The 25,674-nt window shown below is 36.1% G+C and overlaps 1 protein-coding gene and 1 long non-coding RNA gene across 2 annotated transcripts; both read right to left on the bottom strand.

Annotated features, from left to right (window-relative positions):
• Positions 1–6,874: 6,874 nt before the first annotated feature.
• LOC148906927 (uncharacterized) lies at positions 6,875–13,086 on the bottom strand. The gene is made up of 2 exons (XR_016121179.1): positions 12,519–13,086; positions 6,875–7,015 (listed from the first exon to the last, which is right to left on the bottom strand). It is a non-coding gene; the product is annotated as an uncharacterized LOC148906927 (long non-coding RNA).
• Positions 13,087–17,311: 4,225 nt separating this feature from the next.
• LOC116288080 (forkhead box protein A2) lies at positions 17,312–23,406 on the bottom strand. Its single transcript, XM_031694812.2, is given in 3 exon segments — positions 17,312–18,201; positions 18,203–19,014; positions 23,252–23,406. Coding segments are annotated over 2 exon segments (921 nt in total). The 5' UTR covers positions 18,941–19,014; positions 23,252–23,406; the 3' UTR covers positions 17,312–18,018.
• Positions 23,407–25,674: the final 2,268 nt, after the last annotated feature.

Below are 25,674 nucleotides of genomic sequence, written 5' to 3'. Positions count from 1 at the left end.
TATGAAGTGGAAATGCATACGATGATGTATAGATGGAGGTCTGATCCCGGTCCAAAAGCTGTTTAAAGTTGCCCAAAAAGTTGACTTGAACTAAGTTTAAGTTAATTAAATTTAAAGTGCGATGAGGGGCGTGGTAATACGAGACTTTTTCATTGATAGATATGTCTCAACTTATTTTGGGTGTATATTATTTATATGAATTGTTTCAAATCACTTTTAATCAACATGAGCATGGTAATACGAAGCTTTTTCATTGATAGATATGTCTCAACTTATTTTGGGTGTATATCATTTATATGTATTGTTTCAAATCACTTTTAATGAATATGGGCGTGGTAATACGAGACTTTTTCATTGATAGACTTGTTTCAACTTACTTTGGGGTACATTAATTATATGTATTGTTGAAATTTATAATATCAATATATGTACGAAAATGAAAAATAGAGGGAGGAGGGGGGGGAGGGGGGATGGAAGATAAATGGAAGTGGTACGCCAACACTGACAATAGTACTTGCATCTTGCAACAAACTTACGTCTACAACTTGAATTAAATATCAACAAAATAGAAATAAGAACAAACAAAATACAAAAAACACCAGGAAAGAAAAAAAGACAAGAACTCAAACAACTTCAATAGCTATATAAAAAAAAAACAGCTATAACAAAATTCCTTTATAAAAAAGAAAAAGAAATGAATGAAAAAATGAATAAAAGTAGTTGTGAACACGAGAAATATTATTATTCATTCAAGTTTGTTATTGCAGTTTTTCCATTTATTTTAGTTTCCAAGTATTCAAATCGAATCAAATTATTCCCGCACTATTTGTAAACACAGCGGTTTTTGATTCACGTAGCATCCTGTGGGCTACCTGTGTTATGTGTATATTGACACGTTGCCAGTCCAACGGGCTTCCTTCTGACAAGGAAATAACGTCAGATTTCTTTCTAATTCCTACCGTTACAAACCCTCGAGCTTATTACATTGTTGGCATATTTGTATTACTTTTTTCCCATTCCTATTAAAAGTAAATAGCTCATGGATTTTGTAAGTTTTCCAAATTCAATACAAAATAGTTTATTTTACCGAGGCAAACAAACCGGTAGAAAATGTCAAATGTGATGTCAATATGAGAACCAGTCGGACGCCACACCATGTTCTTGCAGATATTATTCACATCACTAGATATATATTTGCTGTTCACCAATAATTTTCCACCAACAAAATTAGTCTTAATAAACTTGACTCAAAATTACTGCTAACAATGAGTTTATTGAATATTTCTAGTTTTCATTTTTAGTTTTGAAAATTAGTCTCAACTCTCAAAGTATCCATATTTTTTAACCCTAAACTTGAATAGTTTTTTATGAGAAGAAGAGTAAGATACTGGAGTAAAATATAGATAGGTCGTGCAAAAGTGATAGGATTTTTTAGGGAATTTTGTGGTGGGGATTTTCCATCCGTTTAATTGAATATCTAAAAATCTTCATTAAAACAGACTGTCCATTTGTTTGCTTGGTATTGTTGAAAGTGGGAATTTGAAAAACAAGCAATATCCCGTTATCAAACAGTCATAAGAACGATATATCAAAAGCACTAGAAAATAAGAACAAAACTAGCAAAGCTGAGATTTTTTACATGATACTTCGAAAGATAGCAGTATACGAAAAAAGTACGTAGGAAAGATGTGATATTTTGTTCATTGGGGTAAAGTATTGATAAAACATAAAGATGGCATTCTTGTTATTTTAAAGATTGGTTATGTTTAATAATTGATATTAAAACAAAGACAACAAAACTCGAATTTCCTTAAAGAAATAATGCCATTTACTTTGAGCAAAAGAGAATGTTGATTTAACTTATGAATTGTGTTTCATAAGATTTATTTCTGATAAGGCTATTGCCATTAGACTTGAAATATTAGTTGTTAACGGGACCCAGAAACATTATGAAAAGTAAACAAGTCAGAGCTGGTTGTTTGTTATGTTTGGTTTGAAAAATAAAACCCGTAGCACGCTTCGTGAGCTTTACTTATTTTTCCCGCTCTTTTGTCAAAGTTTTTGTCACTTTATATTGGACGTATTTTGGTTACTAAGATACGGGAAAGAAAGTGTCTAGTAGCTTTGGTGATTTTAAAAACTTTTCTTCATAAAGTTATCTAATCTTTTTGTGAGTGAAGAGCATTATTTACGGATTCTTAGTGAAAATGCTCAAGAAGTTGGGAACAATTTTTGGTGTTCGGGACGTTTGACGAGACCACTGGAAGTTTTGAAATCTATTTTTATAACATTCTGTTTATCACAAGTTTACCATTTTAACTGCAACATGAAAGATTGAACTATAAAGTTGAAGATTTTTAAAGATCATTTTGAAATATTCCTCGAAAAATCAACATAAAATATAAGCTTACACATAGCAAACGTACGGCTGTAGTAGGTCAACAGAACAGAACATTTATGAGTTTATTTTTCAAACTTGTTTGAATTCTTGCTGTTCGCGATATGAAGAGAGATCAAACAAAAACTACAAACTACCCAGAGCTGAAGATAGCTAGTTTGGATATTTAAGTGCTGATATATCACAAGAGTAGAACACGTCCTTCTAATTAGTATGCGTTCTCCCTACCAACCAACCTCTCGGTTTGGAATTTTGGTAGCATTACAAACACATCAAAGCTGGCTGTCAAAAGAAGAAAAAAATTTGAACGCCTCTTTTGCAATCAACGAGTGAAGGCTATTTTGGGCACGGAGAAACCGATCGCGGAAATGAAAGAAAACTACTTTAATCCTAATGATACAAATCCTGAGGTCATTAAAAATGAAAACCAGTGAAAAATATTTCTCCTTTGCTAAAACACCACGTACTTTATATCCGTGGCTTTGTGAGATATAAAAGACCGAGTAACAAAGGATCTTACTAAGTGTCAACCAGTGATCAAAGCTTTCGATTGATTTAGGAAGGTGCGTAAACATTGGGTCTCCTCCATTAATTTCAGTGAATTGCTTTTATGCAAAATCTGATGGCCAAAAGGATGATGAACTAGGGGGGCTCGCGGAACATAATACTCAGTGGCGCGCGTCAAGCCCAATGTCAGTAGTTCCCACGCAAGCAATTTACCCTAAAATAAACAAACGACATCAAAACAAAGAAGCCTTTTGAAAAAAAGAAGAATCGTTTGTATCGTAAGAGAGATAGTTTAGTTACAATAGCAGCAGGATCTATTGCTTGGATATTAAATCTTAAGCTTTTATTGTACCAATTTAAAGTTGTTTTTAGAGTACTCCAGAGTCCCTTGGTCAAATGATATACCTAGGAGTCAATCAATCCAGTTTGTAGTGTTGTTTGTGCATAAGGTATAAGCATACATCCAAATCCCCTCGTTTGCGGTTAATACATATGCAATATTTGCAACCTCTTTTTTTGCTTCTGTTATCCCCAAAAGACTAAACAAGAAGTGTAATCCCCAATCTTCGCGAGTCGAGATAGCTCGAACCATCAGTACGGCGCGCCCTGTCACGCTCAGAGCGCTTGACGATTTTGAAATTCTCGTTTGGGAAGCTATTGGGGGAATATGCCAGACATTGGTGGGGTATTATGCAAGAATTTTCTTGAGAGTTCAGTCAGTTTCCTTGAGGTCTCGTAAAAGAACATACATCTATATGCTTGGGGCTCGACAGATCTTGACAGCAAATGTCGGATGGTCTTTAAATATGTTTGTCTTTAAAGAATCAGAATTTGTAAATGAATAGAGGTCTGCATCGACGATGAATTGTCTCCGTATCTTGTGTGCTCTTCAAAGAATAGAAAGAACAGATTACTTTTTTTGATAGGAAAATGCTAAATTATAATCGTTCATTATAGATTTTGAAATAGTTATATCGATAATAAAGCGTGTCATTTTCTGATGCCTTACGGGCTCTAGTTTAATTTCACGTCATCTTGAGTTATCGACAGCCGAATCCCACAGAAAATAATAAAATTAACACTTGAAAGATTTTCGAAAAAAATTTCCCGCACTATTTGTCCTCCGTAAACTCATTGATGGTAGTCTCTAAGGCCTTCGCACCGGAAGTACGGAATCCTAAGATTATCGTTAATTCCACATTTTTTTAGTTTGTTGCTCAGTGGATTAGCATCGTCAAAAACAGGCCCGTCATCTCAATCTTCTTTTCACTCATTTATTCCGCGCTTGACTTGCCTTCAGATGGCAGAAGATAAGCTCTAAGTTTTTTAAAAATTACTGTCTCTCTTTCAGTTTTAGAACAAGTGACTCAGTGTTCTCCTGGGGCAAAAGAACAAAAAGATTGAATACGATTGAGATATTTTCTCAGGTTGTAAATAAGTCGAAGAAAGGTTCTTTGTGAGAAGGCTTTTTGTGATAATCAAAAATAACACGGTCATTATTAAGCAACAATTTAGAACTCTTTGAAGTAAGATAATAGAACAATTTTGTAATTACGAGTGCTAGATTAAGTTCAGAACAAAAGAGGGATAATTCTTTGGTATCCACAACACTTCTCACACCAACAAGCGACAAAAAATTATCACAAAAAAATCATAATCTTTTTCAGAACAATCAATATCAGTTTCATGTCCAAAACTGCGACTGGGTGTCTCATATCTTTATCGTTTGTTTCTCTGGGAGACTTTAAATTAGTCAATGATTACAGCAATAACTTTAATAGTTTTAGCATTTAAAGATTTTCACAGTTTTGATACGAAAGATGACTAACGAATCCAAACGTTTATAATTGAACCCATTTGGCTCTGTGCTCGAAAGTCGTTTTTCATGTAACTGTGAATTCACAACACCACAATGCACTCACAAAACAAGACACTCAAAGAGAATCAAGCCACACGTATTAATGGTGCAATTTGAAGGGATTCTTAAGTACTTTAAACACTCTATTTTATTACGGAAAATTTTTCCGATTCATCTTCGACACTTGTTGCCTTGATATTAAGACATTGCTATGGGAATTATGGAGACCGCAGATAGATTTTGGATTCCCAATAATCGGACACTAAGATCTTAGGATCACAAGCTCTTTCTTATGTGTTTTCTTTTCTGTAAGTGATTTATGTAAGCAGCTGTAGAGTTCCGAGTGAGACTCACAATGGAATAGCCGTTGTTAGGATAATTTGAAAAACAATACTTAAAATCTAAAGAAAATGTTGTAAAACGTGATAGTGACATGCGCACTGAGGAATGTTAAAGGGGGAAAAACAAGACAAAGATGAAGAATACACAACTACTTGAAGAACAGGAAAAATAATAGGAACTTCCAAGATATCATCTTATTCATCAAAATTACACAAAATAAATGAGGGCAAACCGTAGACGTTTTCTACACCTAGTTCCTAAATATTCGTTAGGCTGGCCTGATAACAGTAGAGAGGACTGATTAATGTTTATCAATGGAGACAAAAGATTGGCTTTTAAGAGTTCACTTTAAGAACAAAGCCGAGTCTCGAGAGGGCCAACTTACGAGGGATCAGTTTACGGCGGATTTGTCCGTGCTTTTGGACATTTCGTCAAGACAGTAGTAGGGTTAAATGACAGTTTTCAGCCGGTGCAGGCGATTTGTTCGACGCTTTATCTAAATATATCAGGTCTTTGATAAGCACGCATCACACTCTTCAGTGGTTTGGCATTTTTGAGGCAAAAGCTCTCTACCGCCGTCACACAGCTTCTAAGTCTGGTGATCTCCTTAATGGGACTCGAAATTGGATACCAACCCCAGACATGGTGGACTTTCCTCTTCCGCTCAATTTTTTGTGTTTTTGACCTTTCCACTTTAAATTGCACTAGCGAACCAATCAAAAGCTAATGAATCTTTTTTTTAAATATTACCAAAGTATTAGATGGCCCTGCAATTCAAGCGCAAAGTAGTTTTGAAGAGCGCAAATTACGGTGGAAATAGCTAAAAAGGTTTCTCCAAGGTAAATCATATTAAAAAAGTCCGAAGCACTCTTTGAAAAGCCCTTGGTGTAAAATTGTACTCATAAAACAGAGAAAAGACCTTATCTGTCACACTGTACAAATAAAGGTATTTTCTAATTTCCCTTATAAGAGTAAGATCCAATTCAGAAAAGTAACGATGGCAGAAGAAAAGGGTAGTTTAGTGTGAATTTGACTGACAGACCTAGTTGTATTCTCTTTTGGAGAGAAGAGATATTAAGGCTCTTCCGTTGCGAAATCTATATCAGGGCAACAAGATAAATTGACGGTGAGCTGCCCAACTTGATTAAAATGTTTGAACTGTTCTAATTGCTCTCGGATATTAGTTTTTCTAAAAAGCCCCAAATGAAAGGCTACCCCAAGGACCTAGTGAAAATAGGGAATGTTCAAAGAGATCTAGATAACAACAAATCGATATGTGACAGGTTCGGAGACCCGATCTACCAACACAAATCGTACACGTACCATATTCCCCTTAATCATCATTTCGGTTGCAGCAATTAAAAAAAAAATTGGTGAAAAAAAAAAAAGTTGAAATCGCAAAAGAAAATAGATATTTTTTCTACTTTTTACGAAGACAAGACAACATTTAATATACATATATATTATTAAGTCGATTAGATTTTTATTATTTCGTGTTTTAAGTTTTGCTTTAGTTCAGTTTAAATTGCCTCATTTCTTTTTCATGAATGAAAGTGCAGAAATTAATGTCAAAAACTGCAAGACAAACAAGTTGATTTGTGCGGCAAAGATATTTAAGATTTGTGGAACTAAGTTAATATTTTTCCTTTCAAGGTATGTTTGTGGTTTTGGGTTTTTGATTACGCGAATCAAGAGAAAAAAAGAAGTCAAACTCAACCGAGAGATAAAATTACCACTATAGGCGAAACAGGAGAAAGTAAAGAAAAAAGTTAACAATGTCTTTCTTAAATTATATTTAAATAGCTCTTAAAATAACAAAATATAAACAGGTTTCTTAGCCAAAGGCGAAAAGCTGGTTCTGTTGGATGTAGTGTCGAGGTTCGCACCGATGGACACACCGCTAATACATCCTGCAAAAAATAAATGAATACATGAATAAATGTCTGGTGGATGCGAATAAAAGAGTGGAAATCTTTATGACCTTGAACGGGTATACCTATCGTTTTCAATGTGTCAAAAACATGTTGAACATTTCATTTTATTTTAACGAGCATGTGTTTTTCTGAATGAAGGGTCGGGTAAAATCCCGATGGAAAAATATCTTTACATCGAGAGAGCAGTTCGCACGAGGATAAATTCGACGTTTCTACCCAAAAACTTTTCGACGTTTTCAAACACAAAAATTTCCTGCGAAAAAAGAAGTTCCTAAGGAAAAAATAGTCAAGCCTTTAGGCGATACAACATAGCGAAAGTCGTAAAATAAACACAACGCGCTTTGGCTCTGTTTACGTACCAACGAAGCAAGGCGCTCTGTACGAAAAAGCAAAATTGGCGCCATGACAAATACAAGCTTTTCTGCCAAATCATACACCGAACACACGTTTAAACAGTGAAACGCTAGACGATTGACTAAATAAGCTTACGAGCCATTCAATTCAACACATCGATAAATGTGTGCTTTTCTCGAGCAATATTGACCATTAAAATTTCCCAAGACAGTTGGTGAGTTTAGATAGGGTAAACAGGTCGTTCGTAGTCGATTCATTGCCTACACTTCAGCACTGTGGTATTCAAGAATAAACCAAGTGAAGAACTTAGTCGACAAAATGTTTACTCGCTCGTCATATAGTGGGTTATAAGACTGAATCATCGCTTGAATTTATGAATGGCGGGCATATAAAGCAAACAACTACTATGTCAACCATTTTCTCGTTCAACTTTGACATAGATTCCACAAAACAAGCAAGATAGGGGGAATTATCCCATTCAAAAAAGACAAAATACACAATGTCCTCTCTCGGCAAAAGATCTCAGTGAAAAGTTTACTTGTAGTTTTCTTATCTCTCTAAAAGAAACGACACATGAAGAAACTAATTACTAATGAGTTTAAAACAAAACAAAATAATGAATACTTTCAAGCAAGAAATGACAAAATATTTACAAAAACCAAATCGCCATGTAAGGCTGGAGTCGATAGATTGGCGCGCCAGTGTAGGCGCGCGCCGTAAATAAGATTATCTTTTATAAACTCGAACGAGACAGCATCAACGTTCAAATGCTTCTAAGACTTTGATTTTCGGTTCCCTTTGAATAAAACAATTTTAATTCGTTTAAAAATAGGGAGTGATTTTGAAATTCGACAGTAATTACTGGGCGGAAAAAACACTCTAGTGATTTTGATCGGAGAGGGTGGAAATTGCTTATCCGCTTTTGACTTTTGATAAAAAATCAAGGCCACAAAAATCTTTGATAAATTTACCGATAATAGACTTGAGGAGAAATCGATTTTATTGCTGGCTGATTCGATGGTTATGGATATGTACTGTCTTATCATGATCCAGCTTTTCTAGCAAATCTTTTCGGAAGGACGAATCTGGAGGGAACTTGGCCCTTAGGCTGTTAACTTGTGGGTTGTTTTCTTGTAAAGAACTGTATATCTGTTTATTGTTTAGTCCTTTTCTAAATAACATTAAACGTATAAGCTTCTTGGCCCGGAACTACGAAATTCATGGCGACGGATCGACGGAAAGGTTAGGCAAATAATTTTCCGTTCAGTAATAGAAGACGAATTTCCACTGAAACCTTGCTATCAATCATCAACCACACCTGCTTCAAGCTGAACATCTTTACTTAGGACGCCTTTTATTTCTATTAAAACCTAAAACTATTTGAGTATTTTCGTTTATATTGAGTTCGAGAACCCTTTCTTTCCATTGGAAAGTTCCATTCAGTAAAAGGGCACGATGAACAAACAAACGAGAGTCTATGAAAACATGTTAGCATGAACGTGTTTTCATATCTATTATCGCTCGAAATTTGAGTGAATTGAGTCAAATTTCATATCTGTATTTATGGAGTAAACAGACAGTCTAAGGCGTCTTGGTGAGTCGGATGAAATTCAGTCATCGAGATCAGTTTTTCCCTTGTGGAAGAGTTACCCACAAAAGCTTACTCATAGACGCGTGGCGCGGCTAAGCGGACTAAAAAAAGTGCATTTGAAAATAAAACTGGGATTTTTTTTCCTTTCCATCCCAGTTAACTGACAACTTCCAGACACTGAAAATTAGTCGGGAAATCTCTTTTTAAGTTTGAGACTCGATCTCCGACAAAAAGATCACTTGCTGCATTAGTTCTGCGGTTAGGATTTTAAGGAGATTTTCTACGGTTTATGTTAGAACACTCCAAGATAACGCTTTATCTACCAAGCCTAAAAATAGTTCTGATCCGACCATCTTGACTTTATAAAATGAAAAAATATAAAAATGAGAAACAAAAATAACATAATCACAAAGGCTATTTTACTTAGTATTTTGATCGAAAAAACCAATAAAGCTGATAACATAAACAGACACTGGTAGTAATTCAACATTCGAAAAGTTATATTCAAATTTCGTCTTGTTTCTAGTTGACAAGTTGATGGTTGGATTAAGGCTTTAATTCCATTCTTGATTTGTAAGAAAATTACTGTCAGGAATGGATTTGTGTCAACACGAGCATTGCTCCACGTTCAAATTGCTCTCGAAAGATAAAAAGAATCACCATGAATTATATTTTTGTTTTCAAGATTTTCGAACAGTTTCTGGCACGATAGTAAATTTGTTTGTAATTTCAGGCATCTTCATGTTTGCTGTCCTTGGTGTCATCTCAGCTGACACAGTCCAAATGAGTTTTTTGCATTTTACTTGCAAATATCTAACCAAACATCACAGACTCGGCAAAATTTGCTTCAAAAATTTTCAACGGACGAATTTTGTTCGCAATTTTTGGTGGAAAAACTAGCTGAAAACAATAAATGAAAGTTTCCTTTGTATTCTTGGGTGTGCCAAAATGGTTGCCAAACAGGTTGACACTAAAAGTGGAAACACTAATGACCGAATGAAAGATGAAAGGAAGAAAAAAAAAAAGAAGGGAAGATAAACGACAATGATTAAATTAAAGAGTAGCGCTTTTGGAGTTCTAATAATATAGAAGTGTAGAGTCTAATCCACAATCTTATGAACAGCACTGTTAATGCTATTTTGTTAAACTTTCCTTTTCAAGTATATGTACATTTATCAGATAAGTTCTCGCTGTAATTAAATTTCCAACAAATATACATCCCAAACCGAAAATCGCTTTTTCAGTCTTAACTCATAAATCTTTAAACCAGGAATTTTTTCGAGAGATAAGAAGAAATATAGGTTTGGAATTAAACGAAGTGGATGACTAATGGACGGTGTACTTTCGGCTTGACCCAGGTGGGAATTGCACTCCGGAGTTAATTTATTCAATAAGTTTTTAGTGGTCCGGCATAAAAAGCCATAAAAAAGTAACGATTGTATCACACAGGCCTAAATATTCAGTTAAATCTGAAGAAAAACACACACTAGTACCAAAGGGAAATTAAAAGGGACTTACGAACCAACTGCAGATGGTTTAAAAAATAAATGAAATGTCAACTATTTAGTTCAACTCTCATTCACTTAAGAGTATTTCTGCATTCGAATTATTTATATCCCCATTGATTTTGTTTTGTGTCTCGAGATTTTGTTCAAATGTTCTCAATAGGGATAGTGGATGAAAAAGTGTGGAAATATAGGCTTTGGTTGTTTGTCTCTCCTGGATTGAATGCTAACATCCCCATGACAGCTGCGCTAACTTCTCTATCCTATTTCGACAGTTCTTTTAATAATTCTGCTAATCACTATTTACCTTGGAAAGCCTTCAGCGAAAATGTAGAGCTTTCTTTAACCTTGGTTCCTGCGTTTTTACATGGGATTCCCACGAGAAACTTAGTAATTTTTTAAAATTAAACCTTAAGATTCTTTATCCTCCAAAATACCTTGCGAAGAAAACAATTTTCGTAAATAAAAAATTAAGTTTTTTTTTTCTTCAATATACTGAACTTATTTTGCCTGCTTTCGCATATAAGCTCCAGGCTATTTTCATGTTTTCTAAAAAAAATGATTCCACAACTTTATTCAATTCGAATAAACAAAAAATATGTAGACAACACTGATAATTTTCTGAAAATTCAAAATTGGAATTCTACATACAAGGCACAAAAATTACAAAGATAGACTTTTTTCTTTAAACTTCACACAATTAATTTCTTCAAGTAAACAAGGATTTTCTACATTTCATTTTCTCCAAGGTTAGTTTTGTTTTGGTCCACAAAGTTTAGCAAAACTCATTAATGAAGAAGGCTGCAGTAGGGACTCTATAGTGCAGAGGACAGAAAGACACTCGGAAATTGTTAAACAATTTTGAAAGATATTTTTTTCGAATTTATATATTTTGGTATGAAAGCTCAAGCAATATTGTAAATCCATGAATACAAATGAACAATAAAACTATGAGAATCTTTGACTTAAATCGGATAATACTTAAATGTTGGGTATTGTTGGTTTGCTAATGGAAAATGACTCGCAATCGGTTTAACCTAGACTGCAAAAAAAGCTCTTCAATAAATTTTGCAAGTCTCCCTAAAATGTCGAGATTACAAAACTTTTTTAGATGGTTAAGCTTGCTTAATCCAGCCGGCAATTTTAGTGTCACAATAAACTACTGAGGCAGCTTAAATTGTCACGATGTTGAAGGGCGGCAAGGCTTTCAAACAGCAAAGGGAATGTTAAGGGTTCACTTTTTGTCCAAGTAGAACCGGTAGAGCCGTGAATATCATCCATGGTTGATTCTTTTGAAAAGCTGGAATCGCCGAAAGCGCTCCTAGACTAAACCAACGAAGGAAAAAAACAACAAACAACATCTGCAAACAAATTAAAGAAGCCAAAAAGCATCTCTTATATCATTGAAAATTTAAAAAGTTGGGCTAATTTATACTTGATATTTAAGAAGTTTCCTTTCGATTTTTCACAATGCAACGTTTTTCTTTATTATATTAGTTTACTCTCTGCCAAAGTCTTTAGCTTTTGCTAAATTCTGAGAAAGATTGTAAGAGTTTAGGCAGGTAGATTTTGCGTAATTCCAAGTTCGGTCACAACCTCTGAGGCAGACAAAGTTGATGAAATGTGACAAATCCCTTTAGTAGAAGCAAAGTTTAAGGCCCGTTGGACAAAAGAAAACTGCTCTATCCAAGATCAGAATATACACATCAACAGTCAACTTTTTCGTAGTTTAGCAAGCACACTGTTGATCGAGTAATCACTTGTAGCATGTGTACGTGTTGACAGCTAACAACCTCAACAACAAAGACCACAAAAAATGAATTACTTGGCGGGCAAGACAAAAATAGTGCAGACCTCAGGAAAGTGAGGAAAAATCCTTTAATTTTACTCAATGATGGGATTTGTTTTTCGTTAACAACAAATACCTACTTCACTTAGCATTTTTGGATCGCTAAAAATGGTTGATTTGTTGGCAAACAATGCAACATTGGAAATAAACGTTAACCTACAGATACTACGCTTTACTCACGTTCGCTCGCTGTTTTTCAGCTATGCCACAAAGCGGCGTAATTTCATTTCCGTCATAGAAGTCCCTTTAAAACAATCCATAGCCACAGAAATTTTAAGAAATCGGCCAAGTTTCCTTCGCGATTGGACGCTATTGTAGTAAAGATAAAACGCAGAGCCCAAGGCGCCTTCCTTGGCGAAAGTGGTGCCTTAGATTCGAACAGTACAACCACAAACACAAGGATAGGAAACAAGTCGAAATATGACAAAAAGATTGGCCTAAAATGATATCCGTCAACATTTGTCGGACTCCTAAACTTTTTGGCAATGATTAAAGATGAGGTACTATAGCAATAATTTGTGTTTGTGTAGCTATATTAGTGACTTTTCGGACTCTGGTCGGAAAACACCGGTCAACTGTGTAACATGCAAATATTTGACCCATCATGTCGAATAAGTAGTCAGTGGAGCTTGTTACAGTAAACTTATAAAGCTAGTTTAGTTAGTATCGACTGCTACCATTTTTGTTTGCCAGAGGCAAAAATACAAAACAGTTGTAATCGAAATTATCGAAACTATTTCCTGACAGTAAAATTAAATGTAACGAAGACAATTTGAAAAAAAGAACTTAGTGATGTTGTTGCTGAAGGAAAACAAAAAGATGATTCTAAAACAAACTTTTAAACATGATAGTTTACCTTTGGAATTTTTTCCAATTCTTATTCTTCAACTATCACAAATAACTTTAGTCCTATTCTTAGCTACATCACAGAGTAAAGTAATAAGTTTTCATTCTATTTGTTTGCTAGGGGAAGTAAGAATTTGATATTTTTTCCTAGTTCAATGAGAATAGGATTGCCTCAGGGCTAGCCTGCTGAATTTCCCGCGCAAATTTAGCAGATTGAAAACTAAGCTGACTTTTCTTTGCAAAGTACAAATTTTATATTTACTGGTAACTGCAAAATGATTGGTATTGCGATCGGAAATTCTTTGCTTATCTGTAGTGGCTTGCTGACAGCCGACACGGGTAGGGTGTTAAAGCCCATCTCAAACCCTCCCATACTCGTGCATGCATTTCTATATTTCCTGCAGATATTCTTCTTTACTTCCTTCCTGGCGAGCTAGAAACTAAAACCTGCCATCCTAAAATACACTCCAACATGAAACACATGTCCCTACTCAATGACGTACAGAAATTAATGTTTTTACAGGGAAAACTACCCTGTTAAATTAAGTTACAAAGAAAATAAGAAAGGTTTCTCTAATGCGAGCTGGGTGGTCCACTGGTGTTTGTCTTTTAAAAATACTATCTCCGTAGGCACGCGTGTCTTTGTACGCTCAACCCAGAGCCTAGGAAATAGTTTAATAAGACTTTTCCACACATTGACAAAGTTTGAATCAATTAGGGGACATAAAAGTTGTGATTCATGAGTTTGATTGGAAAGGCAAGGTCAATATTCATGGCGGAAGACTAGGTAAAGTCTTTCTGGCGCTGTTCGAGCGTTCGGCTAAGTTGTTGAAAGCCAACGGGGTTTAGCATTTCAAACATGATGGTTCAGTACACTTTACAGTCTTAAAGTAAATGAAGGCAAACATGAGGTTACGATAAGATCTAAAAGAAAAGCGACAGGGGCGATTTTTCACTGACTAGGTTACAAATCATAGCAAGTATTTCTTAGGTTCATAGATTCTCATCTCTCTCAATAAAAACCGATCCATGACTCATTATTGCTGGAAAAGATTTGAGTGAAAATTACTGAGGATTTGTTGTTGTGCGATAGGTGAAACACAAATTATTGACGTGAGTCTCGCTCGTCGGAAGATAAAGATAACAGAGAAAGAAAGGCTGATTTTTATCTTGAAAGGTCTATGAAATTGGCCGGTCATGCTTTCCGGTGGACGAATCGAGTTCAATTGAATACTAGAAAAACACAATGAGTTATTTGGCCGCATCTTGAGTGCATTTAGATCTCTGTGCAATAAAACTCATAATACACAAGATAAAATTTTACGTGATATTCCGACTCTGATATCTGTTTTGGTTATCAGTACACCAAAACACTTACATGCGGGGGACGCCGAGAGAAACCTACGTGCGCCACTATCCCTTCCTCCAAATATTTCAAAAAATAAAAAAAATGTCAAATCATATATAATTTACTATCGCCTAATAATTAAAGCAACGATGATAAAGATATATATAGTATATGTTAGTAATCATATATCTTCTCTAAAAATAGTCGAGGTACAGAAAAGGAAAAAAAAATTAACAGCTAACCTTAAAGGGAGTTGCAGGAGTCCCCTACGGCAATACGACAACTTGTATCAAATTTTGTAAATAGGTCGTATTTTTGTGCTTTTGTTCTAATATCTTCTATATACTCGATAAATAAAACTAGAGGATATCAGAAAAGGCGGGTAAAGTTATATTTTCACAGGAACCTTTCTTATGCGTGAGAGTGCCTAAGATGTCTGACTCAGAATTCTAATTTGCGTAGTTCCAATTATAGTTCGTGTACACTAACAGCCATCATACAAAAGCCGTATTGTGCTGTCCAATCTACAAGCGGACACAAGTTACAATTCCGACTTCTTTAAAATCCGATTGAATTCTTTTCAAACCAACGCAAAATGCCGCCACAACCAACGTTAAAGTCAAATGTAAAGGCAATTCATTAAAGACAAGTTGGAAGCCGGTATCTTTTGATATATGAGTGTGCGAGCGGTGATTTTCAATGACCGAGTTTCACAGAGACTTGAGAATTTCGTTGTGAAAACCGGCAGCATTCTAAATTCGGCGTCTCAAAACTGAGCCATTCATTCAAAGTATAATCTTTTCAGTTTTTCTAAAATCACAGTATCCCTGTGAAATTCCAAGCCTCAAGTTCTCCGTCCTAATTGATAAAAGGCTTATAAAAAACAATGAATGCTAAAATCTCTTTTTCCGGAGCGACTTAGAAGCTAGGCTACGCCGAGACGCGATGTGATAACTAGCTTACAGTTTAATGACTCTTGAACTTAACTTAGACACAGCGGGGACTCTTGAAGAGAGAAACTCGCTACACTGAGTAATCGAGCTATACCACATCCATTACATTACAGATACAGTGCTCTTACAGACAAAAGGTCCTCTTACATGTGATACTTTAAGCAAAACCTATGTGTTACTTTTATAATCCCGGCTTCATTTCTTGTGGCACATGCCATGATTGAAGATCTCAGATTTCTATGGTTAGAACTTCTGTTCAACAGTTTAATAGTGGTTAAATCATATCCTAAAACATTCAGTTATTGGTTTTCCTTCTCAGGAAAGGGCTTTGTTTTATTAAATTAACGACATGGCTTCCTTTGTGAGGCTGCTTTTCAACTCTTTAGAAATCTCCAATATACGACCACATTCAAACAACGTTTTCTTCTGGGCTTACTAGAAATCACGATCTCTCACAAAAGCTCTGCTTGTTAGTGTTACGCTACCTAGCTATCAAGTTTTACGATTTAGTTACCCTGTAATCCACTTACAGTACGTTATTCCTTAGCGAATAAACCAAGAACAAACCACAACAAAACTTACCAACAGGAAAAAATGCATGAGTCCTGACCGACAAATCCCGTAATGAACCGATTCATGAACCGATAGAAGCGTGCAAGAGTGTGAAGTAAACGCTTACCGCTTTGGCTTCTTTCAAAGAAATCCACCGCCTTCTGCTAGCCGACAATAAGCAAGGCGGCTAAATGGTTTCTAAAGAAGTGTGAAGGCTAGTTAAGAATTGAATACCTTATGCTTGTACGGCAACACCATACTAACAAGTCAATCCGTTCGACGCCGTGCTTTCTGTTGTTGAGCGGCTCCCTCTGTCACAGAGCTGGACGCATGGACAACTATAACACTAAAAAACGGTCTCCCATAATTTCCTATCGACCACTGAGAGTGTATTCCTTCTAGGCGAGTTCACTGTGTACATTACCGTGTTTGTACTAACAGTTCGACTGCCCGATTTTAAGAAATTTGATCTCTTCTATAGTTTAGCACTTTTCCAAACACAGGTTGCAAAGTTTGCTGAAGACTATGTTTGTGACTGCTTTACTTGTTGATATGAAAATGGTTGTTTGTAATGGGTAATCCTAAATGATGAACCAAACTTGTTAGCGGCTCAAATATGTGAACTAAGAGTAAGAAAATAAATAAGAATAAAGTTGTTGCTCTTGATTTGGCGTTACACTTTTCATCACTTGGACAGGGGATTTTTTAAAAGCATTGTAACATCAGGGTCACCAAATCTAAACTAGTGCATGTCACAGGGGGAATATGGGAGACTTAAGCAAGGCCGCAGGAAAAAAAAAAAAAAAAAAAAAAAAAATGAGGAGTAAAAACTGGGCGGTGAAATTGAAGTAAACTCTATTAAGATCAATAAGCGTTGAGAGAAGAGTTTATGAGAGGTTGCCGCCTTCAAGTTGTGAGGCCGTTTCACACTTTGGTTTTTCAAGATGCGTGCGGCACTTTTGCGCGGTGAAATAAACGTCGCGTAACAAAGTCTAGATAGGTTTGCTCCTTGGTGACTAAACGGCTCAGTTTGCTGTCCACACCATGCGTACAATTTGCGTCCTTGTTTGTCGAAAGTATTTATAAGTAATATCGATGAAGTGATTACTTTAATTATAAGCGCCTGCAGTTCTTAATGTGGTTGGCTCCCCTCTCGGTGACCACTCAAAACTAATGCGCTTACTAACTCCTGTTTGTCAGCGCTTTTGGCTCTAAAACACGCTCCTTTCAGCCGAATTGCCCTAATCAACAGTGTGGAGAGAATGACAACAATATTGATTCGTTATAAATTTATTTCTCTTGAACTAACAAACAGCTATTTGGGCAATGACTGCAAATTTACAAAAACCTCTCCCTAGACTAATATAAATAAAAGTAATCGTGGTGTTAAATACGGGGTTGACATCAAAACAAATCTAACCAAACTTGGTCACTCTCGCATGTATTCGATGTATGGAATGACTGGTTTACTGACTGTGATAAAATATGGTCTAATCTGCCCGGCAGTTAGATACCCAACAATATATCAACCTTAACATAAAATATACTTACTACCTACTTCGATTTCTTGAACATTAACTATAAATCATTTCTTGTTGATTCAATTTGAAAATATTTTGATTTACGAAGATTCATTTTCTTCAAAATACTCTATAATCAATGTAAAACTTGTTTTTTGTATTTTATCGATATAGTTCCTATTTTACAATATTAATTTGATTTGGTTTCTTCATTTGTGTACGTTATTTTATGTGGTTTATGATGAACTAGAGCTTTCAATTTAGCTCTCGTGTTTAAAGTAGATCAACATGTAATCATAATAAAGTTTCAAGCAACATGTACATAATAAAATACGTTCGCGTAACTTATTTCTCCAGTGCATTATTATATATACATCAAGTCTCGTAGTGTCTGTAATACATATATATTCTTGCATCCACGCTTGGCAAGGTCACATCATTTGAAAAGTTATCTAGTAAGTTCACGAAAGGTTAGAAATACCAGATATTCCTGTGCAACTCGAAGGAGTAAATACACAACCTTGATAGTATGGATTTGAATCGGTTGATATAGGCTGAGGATCGTACGCTGATTTTGGAAGTCCCATCGATCCCATGGACTGGGATAGAGCCGTCGGATGGTAAGGACTGAAGTGCATCGAGTCAGTAGCCTCGAAGATCCGCTTCGTGGTCGTTGGCGATGATATTCTTGATGGCAAATGGATGGTTGAAGGATTTATTCATAGCCATCCCCATGCCCATAGTACCCATACTGCTCATTCCGCCCATATGACTCATACCCATGGGTGTCCCGTACGGAGATGGAGACAAATAGCTTGGTGGTGCGAGAGACCGTTGTTGCGATACCTTGGACATGCTCTGTACACTGATAGGATTATGAACCATACTGCTTACTTTGGTTAGGTGGCTAAGGTCAGGTTTCTTCTCTGCCTTGAAGCGCTTTTGTCTACGTAGGTAGCATCCATTCTCGAACATATTCCCGCAGTCTGGATGAAGTGTCCAGTAGCTGCCTTTTCCTGGTCGGTCAGGAGAGCGCGGGACTTTGACGAAGCAATCATTGAACGACAAACTGTGTCGTATGGAATTCTGCCATCGTTGTTGGTTTTGTCGGTAGTACGGAAACAAGTCCATTATAAACTGGTAGATTTCACTTAGCGTCAGCATCTTGTTGGGGCTCTGTTGAATGGCCATCGTGATAAGTGATATATACGAGTATGGCGGCTTCGCGTGAGTGTAACTACGTCTGTATGCCTTATCCTTTTCTTTGGCTTTCTTCATATCGTGAGGATTTTGTGGATCCTGCATGCCCTGTTGAATTCCACGCTCCATCATCTCCATCTCTAGAAGCTCAAGCTCAGTAGATACTTTAGTAGGTTTATACATTCTTGCCACGAAGATTTACTACTAGTAGATGAAACGTTCGTCCTTCCTCGATCGCGAGTAGTGCAGATTACCTCCTAGTAATAAAGAAGTTTTATTTTTAGTGACAGTGCGTCAACAAGCTTACCGTGACAGAAACTTAAGCTCCTCCCTCTCTATTGTAATCAAGGGAAGGGTTTCTTGGGAGTCTAACGTTTGTTTGCATTCAGTCCTTTGTAGCGACCACTGGGGAAACCATTTTATTAAAATTTATCCGGGCCATTATCACATGTCCATCATAGTGGCTTACAAACATATTGCCGTTTCATAATTCATGAGCAAACACAATTATTACGATAGGACTCTTTATGGCTGGGCCCTATCTCCTATCCCTAATGTCAATAGCGCGCAAAGCTTACAAGTTTAGCTTAGTCAAGGGAATATTACCCAAGTTAGATTTTAAAGTGCTGATAAGTCCGTATCACAGGAAGGCTACAGATAGGCCCGATTCGCGTTGCACACTTAACTAGAGCATCTAAAAGCAAACTCATTTAGAGTATGACTTATCGGGTTCTGACGTCAAAGATTGCCCCGCTTCAGTCCACTTTGAAGCACTTTAAGCATTCTTGTGGAACTGCCCTGTAACCCAGCTCTTGTCACTAATATCGGATCGCAATTTGCATCACAAACGTCACCAAAAATAATCACAAACAAAAGCAATTACCGCTGGAAACTCAGTTAGTTTTCTATCCAAAACCTTTCCTTTTCAGGGAACTTTTAAATGTTTATTTCATCAAAATGGAAGCCCCAGAACAAATTGTCGGCCCAAAACGTTATGCACCTGTTGTATTGTCTCTTTATCAGCTCCATTTTAGTAACGACTATGAACGTAATTATTTGTGCATTGTATGTTTATGTCTGAGGTTTGCCACTCTCATTAAGACTTGTACGAAGGGTCGCTCCATCAACGGCCAACAGAAACTTGAAATTCATTTAATATATGTTGGCAAATTGCTGTCACATTCGGCTATCGAAATGTAAAATTGTTTGCTTCGAATATCCTTATTTAACAATCAGCTATTCGGGCCTAGTTCAGCACAATCAATGAACTATTCGCACAGCAACATTTGTCTAAACTATTTCTCCATTTTCGTGAGAAAATATTTGGCGGGATGATCTAGTCAGCTATATTGGTAGCTATGCACAACAGTTATGCGCGCGCGTGGGATGGAGAACTTGGTACAGAAAATTTGTAGAACCCTTTTTCTCATTTCCGGAAGGTACTGCAATTAATTAACAAATTTGGTTTACGTCAATCACTTCGACAAAGAATATATTCCAGGTGTTTTCATAGACAGCTGTAAGACATTGTCCTTCTACAATGGCAAAAGCCCCAAATTACCCTTGCACATCTAGTTTGAAACTGACTTTTATAGATTGCGCCTTGACTTGGATGATTTCTTTAAAACCCGAGCGAAGACAAAACAACTCTGACTTATTAATTTCAATAATTGTAAGGATCCCTAATCCCTATTGCTCTTTTTCTCCCCTGTCTCTGATATTTGACTGGGGAGAATTAAATTTCCCTTTGATTTGATTCATTTTTTTTCCTTTTCTCTCCCGACCAAGTGAGCAATCACAGGACATATTGACAGACCAACTTATCAGTGGACGACCCGTAAATACGAATTATTTGGCTGTTTGCGATTCGCAGTGTTTAAGCTTTCTACTCTAAATGTTTGCGCTAACGATCGTAAAACAAATGTGAAAACTGTTAAGACAAGTTTTATTGCGCAAAGAAACATTTGAAAAGGGAGCAAGCGGTATGGAGTAGCCCCTATTATGCCTAATTTAACCTATTTACACACAACGGAAAACAGTATACATGTGATGAAAGGAGATTTATTGTAAACTGTTTGCGGCAATTTCTTTTTTATTACCTATCCATGTTCTAAAGAAAATGCCTTTGTCATTGGCACGATCATTAGTACTAAGCTTTGTTTTCCTTTCGCGTACATTCTACAAAGGATTTACCCTAAGACCGTGTAATCAATCTTGCTTGTTGATGCCGGAAAAATCATTTCTTGGGCTTAGCAAGGTTAGAGGAACGATCTTCCTTCGAAAGCGCGATTGCTGTAAATACCCTAACACAACCGGATTCAAATTCCCCTGAGGCAGAAACCTGAAGTGATGTTATTGTTCAAATTATCTGTTAGATGTTTTGCTTTTCTTCTATGTGGTTATTAGTAAAAGGACGCCCCTTTTTTCTTTCAAATCAACTTCATTATCCTTGCCGCCTTCCTTTTGTTTTCCAAGGTTCTATTGTCCAGTAGGAATAAATATTTTGCAGTAGTAAAACCAACATAAACATTAAACTTACTGCAGGCAAGTGTTCTCTTCTCTTCTTCGGGTGTCAACAGGTCGATGAAAAACACTAAGAAATATCCGAGGCTAGGAAACCAAATTAGAAGAAAACTTTCATTTCATATTCTTATTCAGCCAAACACCTGTTTCAGCAGTTGCGTTAATGTGGGATTACTATTTCTCTTTTTATAACACTGTTAATTTACTCTTTCATATTTTAGAACTAGGATACGGCTTAGATCTTAAATAGATTTTGAACAGTTTTCTTTTGGAAACACCTTGGAAATCCTAGGGCATCACTCGTTAGTTGGTGCCTAAATGACTATTACTGGTATAGCCTTGGGGAAATAGTTCCTGAATAGATAGAAATTTGAAGTCATTTTTTGTGGCACGATTTAGTCCAGGGAAAAGAAAGAAAAGAAAAGTCTCGTTGATCGAAGCGGAGCACATATTGACGCTAGTTGTATTCTCAAATCAATAGGTTCAATACACTCTTCGTAGGTGTGTATCTGCCTTTTACCTCTCATGCGAATAAAATCTGCAAATAAATATCTTAATCAACTTTCATAGCATTTGACTAAATATTTCCTTCGAGTATTTACTAAAACACTGAGTCATGAAACCTTAAAAAAGCGCCAGTCCACTTATGAATCCCTCAGAAAATTTCTTGGCAGAACACTTTGTCAGTAGGCCAGGCCAAGTAAGAATTAAGACAACATCTTATTCGAAGGTAAAGCAATTCAGTAACCCCATGCATTAAGAACTGAATATAAGAAAAACATCTAAAATTGGCTATGCTATCCTTTAACGACCCTCTCTATCCTTTTCTTTGTGAAACAGTGAAGAAGTAAACTCCTTTAAAGACTTTGTAAGAACTTGAAAAATTCAAATTATTTTATTTTTGAAAACGCAATTATCCTGAGCGATGACAGTATCGATCTTTGAATTTAAAGCCAGTGGTTTGTGCATATTTTGAGTATCATATGCTCTCCACAAGATGGCAAATAATATTCAAAAACTGCTTTCTTTTTTAGCTTTCAGAAAAATTCTCACGCCCCAATCGAAATAAGTTCGCTTCCAGCTTGAAAACCGACTTTCAAAACGAGGAAGGCACACAAGACGTTATTGGAAGTTCACTTTTTTAGTTTGCTCTTCGGATAACTATCAGACTAAATCTACAAATATCTAGCTAAATTTACTCAAGGTCATTTTCAATTAGAAATATTTAAACTGTGTGCTCAACCTTTTTCGGGTGACTTTCAAAACTCTTCGCATACACCCCACGATACAAAACTAAAACCGAAACGAATTTCCTTAAGGTCTGAAGTACAACCGTTTACTATCTCGGTTGATGGAACATGCATGTTTTCGCTGATTGATGAAAAATCAACAGATATTCGATTGATAGTAGTTTACTCTATCAGTGACAGTCTTGATGAAAAACTTTATCAGCAGTTTATTTGACTGTGGGAGCCGGACTTCACTTAATACCGACTAAGGCCAACTTCTAAAAAAAACACTCGTAAACAAACGATCGCATATAAGATAACAAGGTTGGCTTCTCTTGATGCGAATTTACAACCTCGTGCTTGGATCTTATATATTTAACGTTTATCTAAGAAAAAAAGAAGACAGATACCCGGAAAACATGAGAGAAAAAAGCCGAATGTCACTTTTTTGTGCCGATCCAATTATCAGTTTAGATAAGGCCGAAAATGTCGTAAATGTCGAAAACTTTAGCGAAAAAACAAACTCAACTGGTATCCACTTGAAGGAACGTTCGTGACGGATAATTTCGTTAAAAATATAATCAACAAGAGTTTGAGTCAGCAGTCTGCTTGCTTCTGTAAGGTTATCCTATTAAAACATATGTTTAACCTTGTTTATATCCACATATAAATATTGTATAACTAACAGTGGGAGAGCCTAACAGTAACCGCTTGCTTAGAGCAGTCGCCTTTAGAGACTAACCTGAGTTCAAAGAGTTGAAGACAGTTTTGATCGACCAGAGTCCTCCGGATCTATAGCCTGTGGTTAACCTCGGTTCTTGTGAGATGTGACTTATATACCTTCGACTAATATCATCAAGGCTTTCTAGCTAATTTAAATGCGTCACCGTGCATACTTTTGTGCCATGTTGTCTTCCTGGTGCGAAACCAATCAACCAATCGCGTCGCAGAACCATATTTACCCACCCTATTTTCCGCTCTTTTGATTGGTTAAAAGCTTGTCGTATTAGGATGCAAAAGGAGTCGGTGTCTTTCCTTCAAGCCACCGCTGGCTGCTTTTGTCAATGTTTAGTTTCTAAGCTTACATATATATTATGAGCATTATCTGTGAAAACCTCCTTTTTCAACAACCCTTTTCTTGGGTTGTTTATATTTGAGGAAATAACTTTGCATTTCACTTAGCAGGGTTCCCTTGAAAGTCACTTCCCTTCGCAATTTGAACGTCACAACTATGTTACGATTAGACACTGTTTAATGTGGTAATTTCGATATTCTTTCGTCAACCCAGGGCTGCGGTTTTCATTCGGTAACCGCACACACCAGCATTCCTAATGCCCGGTAGGAAAAGCTTCAAAATTAGGAAACCAGTTGAGGTGTTTTTCTTTCATTTGGTTGTAATCCTGCCCATCTTTTGAATCTCTAATTAAATTCCGCGCACTTTCTTATCTTTTATTGTTAACAAGAAGAATGTATCTCCCAATCTAGATTGACGCTGGACTATAATTGAACTCAATCGCTATTTTTGATGTTTTTTTAAGTCACTGATTAAAATTTTCTTGGACGTTATGATTTTGATATTGCAGCGCGCATTAGATTGTCCCGATCAAAATAAAATTTTGTTAACCAAATACTACCATTGACTGTGATCGCTCATTGATAATGGTAGTTTAGGAGACACAAAGAGTTCGATACTATTTCATTAATCCTTTCATAACTTTTAAGTACGCTTGTCGATCCACTGGTAAAAAAAATAATGAGAAAAATAATAACTTCTATCAATATAATTTATTTTCTTTTGTGTACCGCTGTTGCTCATTGTTCATTATTTCCACATCGATTCCGATTCAAGAAAACCACAGCAAAAATTTCCGATTGAGAAAATTTTCAAACAATTATGTACTACGACCGAGTCAAAGATCCACGGTATTTTTAGAAGCTATTTGTAATTATGGCTTTTTGAACAGGCTTAAGAATTGTGCGTTTGTTTGTTCTTGCAAAACAAGTTTGTCTTAGTTTGAATGACAGTGTGTCAGCACAATCTGTCTGTACGTGTTTTAACTCGAGTTCAAAGACTCTTCCATCTACCACGGTTTCCTGTTTTCTTCAAAGGAAAAAAAAATGTTCTAAAATTTTATGCATCTTATCAAATAATGATAATGTGGTTGCTTCATTTGTCTTACTAATTTTTCTCATCTGTCAGTCCAAATTTCCAAACAAGAAGCTCAGTCCAATGATCCTTTAACTTTCTTTCTTCATGCAAATACGAAGCCATACAGAGTTTATTTCTATAACCCAAAAACTCAATGCAGACCATATGATCAGCATATATATCCCCCCTTCAGTTTCGTCGGATGAAAATTAGGGCGAAATTTCTTATATTTTATCGAAAACGAAAAAATTGTTTCATTGCTAAGATCGAAAACTGCAATCTTCAAACGAGACCGACATCATTTAGAAAGTTTAATTGACTTTATGTTAATTTATAGAAGATACAAGTTTGACTTTTAAAAGCTTAATCTGTCATAACATTGACCGAACTCAGTGGCTTTGAAATTAGATTTCATAACCTCATAGCTTAAAGACATTAATAATGGCTTAGCAAAATCATCGGTCACTTCACCTATAAACAAGGCAGTTCATTGATAGGTCGCAACTTGGGATCGAACGACAGTTAGAATGGATCAAAAGCCCTTGATGAAGGAATTTTTTATTGACAATAAATGCGTAAAACGTCAGTGAAAAGTGTTTTTTTTTTTCGAAAGCAAAAGAATTTTGCCAACCTATTTTGAGCGATAGCTTTAAGGTTCAGCTTGTAGAGGGTTAATGTTATGTCGGAGATTATGATATGTTCACTGAAGGGTTGTCTTCTGTCTTACGTTGATTCTAACTCAATGGTCTACAAATTAAACACACTGTTTGCACAGCCCATGGGAACAAGTCATTCACGAAAGGCACTACGATTCAGCCACGTATCAACCACTCATTTCTGAATAAAATTACCTTCCAGGAACAAAAGCTTTTCGTTTAACATCACTAAAATCGTACAAAATCATAAATAAGATTTATGTTTGAGAAATGTTCTTGGTTGATTTCTGTTCGGGGTTTGTGTTTGTCGAGTAAATCCTTAAGTCACCATAATTTTCAACACGACATCATTTACGTATA

Source organism: Actinia tenebrosa, unplaced genomic scaffold, assembly GCF_029948245.1.
Source record: "Actinia tenebrosa isolate PJP-AT-01 unplaced genomic scaffold, QUT_ActTen_1.0 PGA_scaffold4__44_contigs__length_22323623, whole genome shotgun sequence".
Taxonomy (NCBI): domain Eukaryota; kingdom Metazoa; phylum Cnidaria; class Anthozoa; order Actiniaria; family Actiniidae; genus Actinia; species Actinia tenebrosa.
Note: the sequence above shows the minus strand (reverse complement) of the source record. Positions and strands in the feature narration are given on the sequence as shown.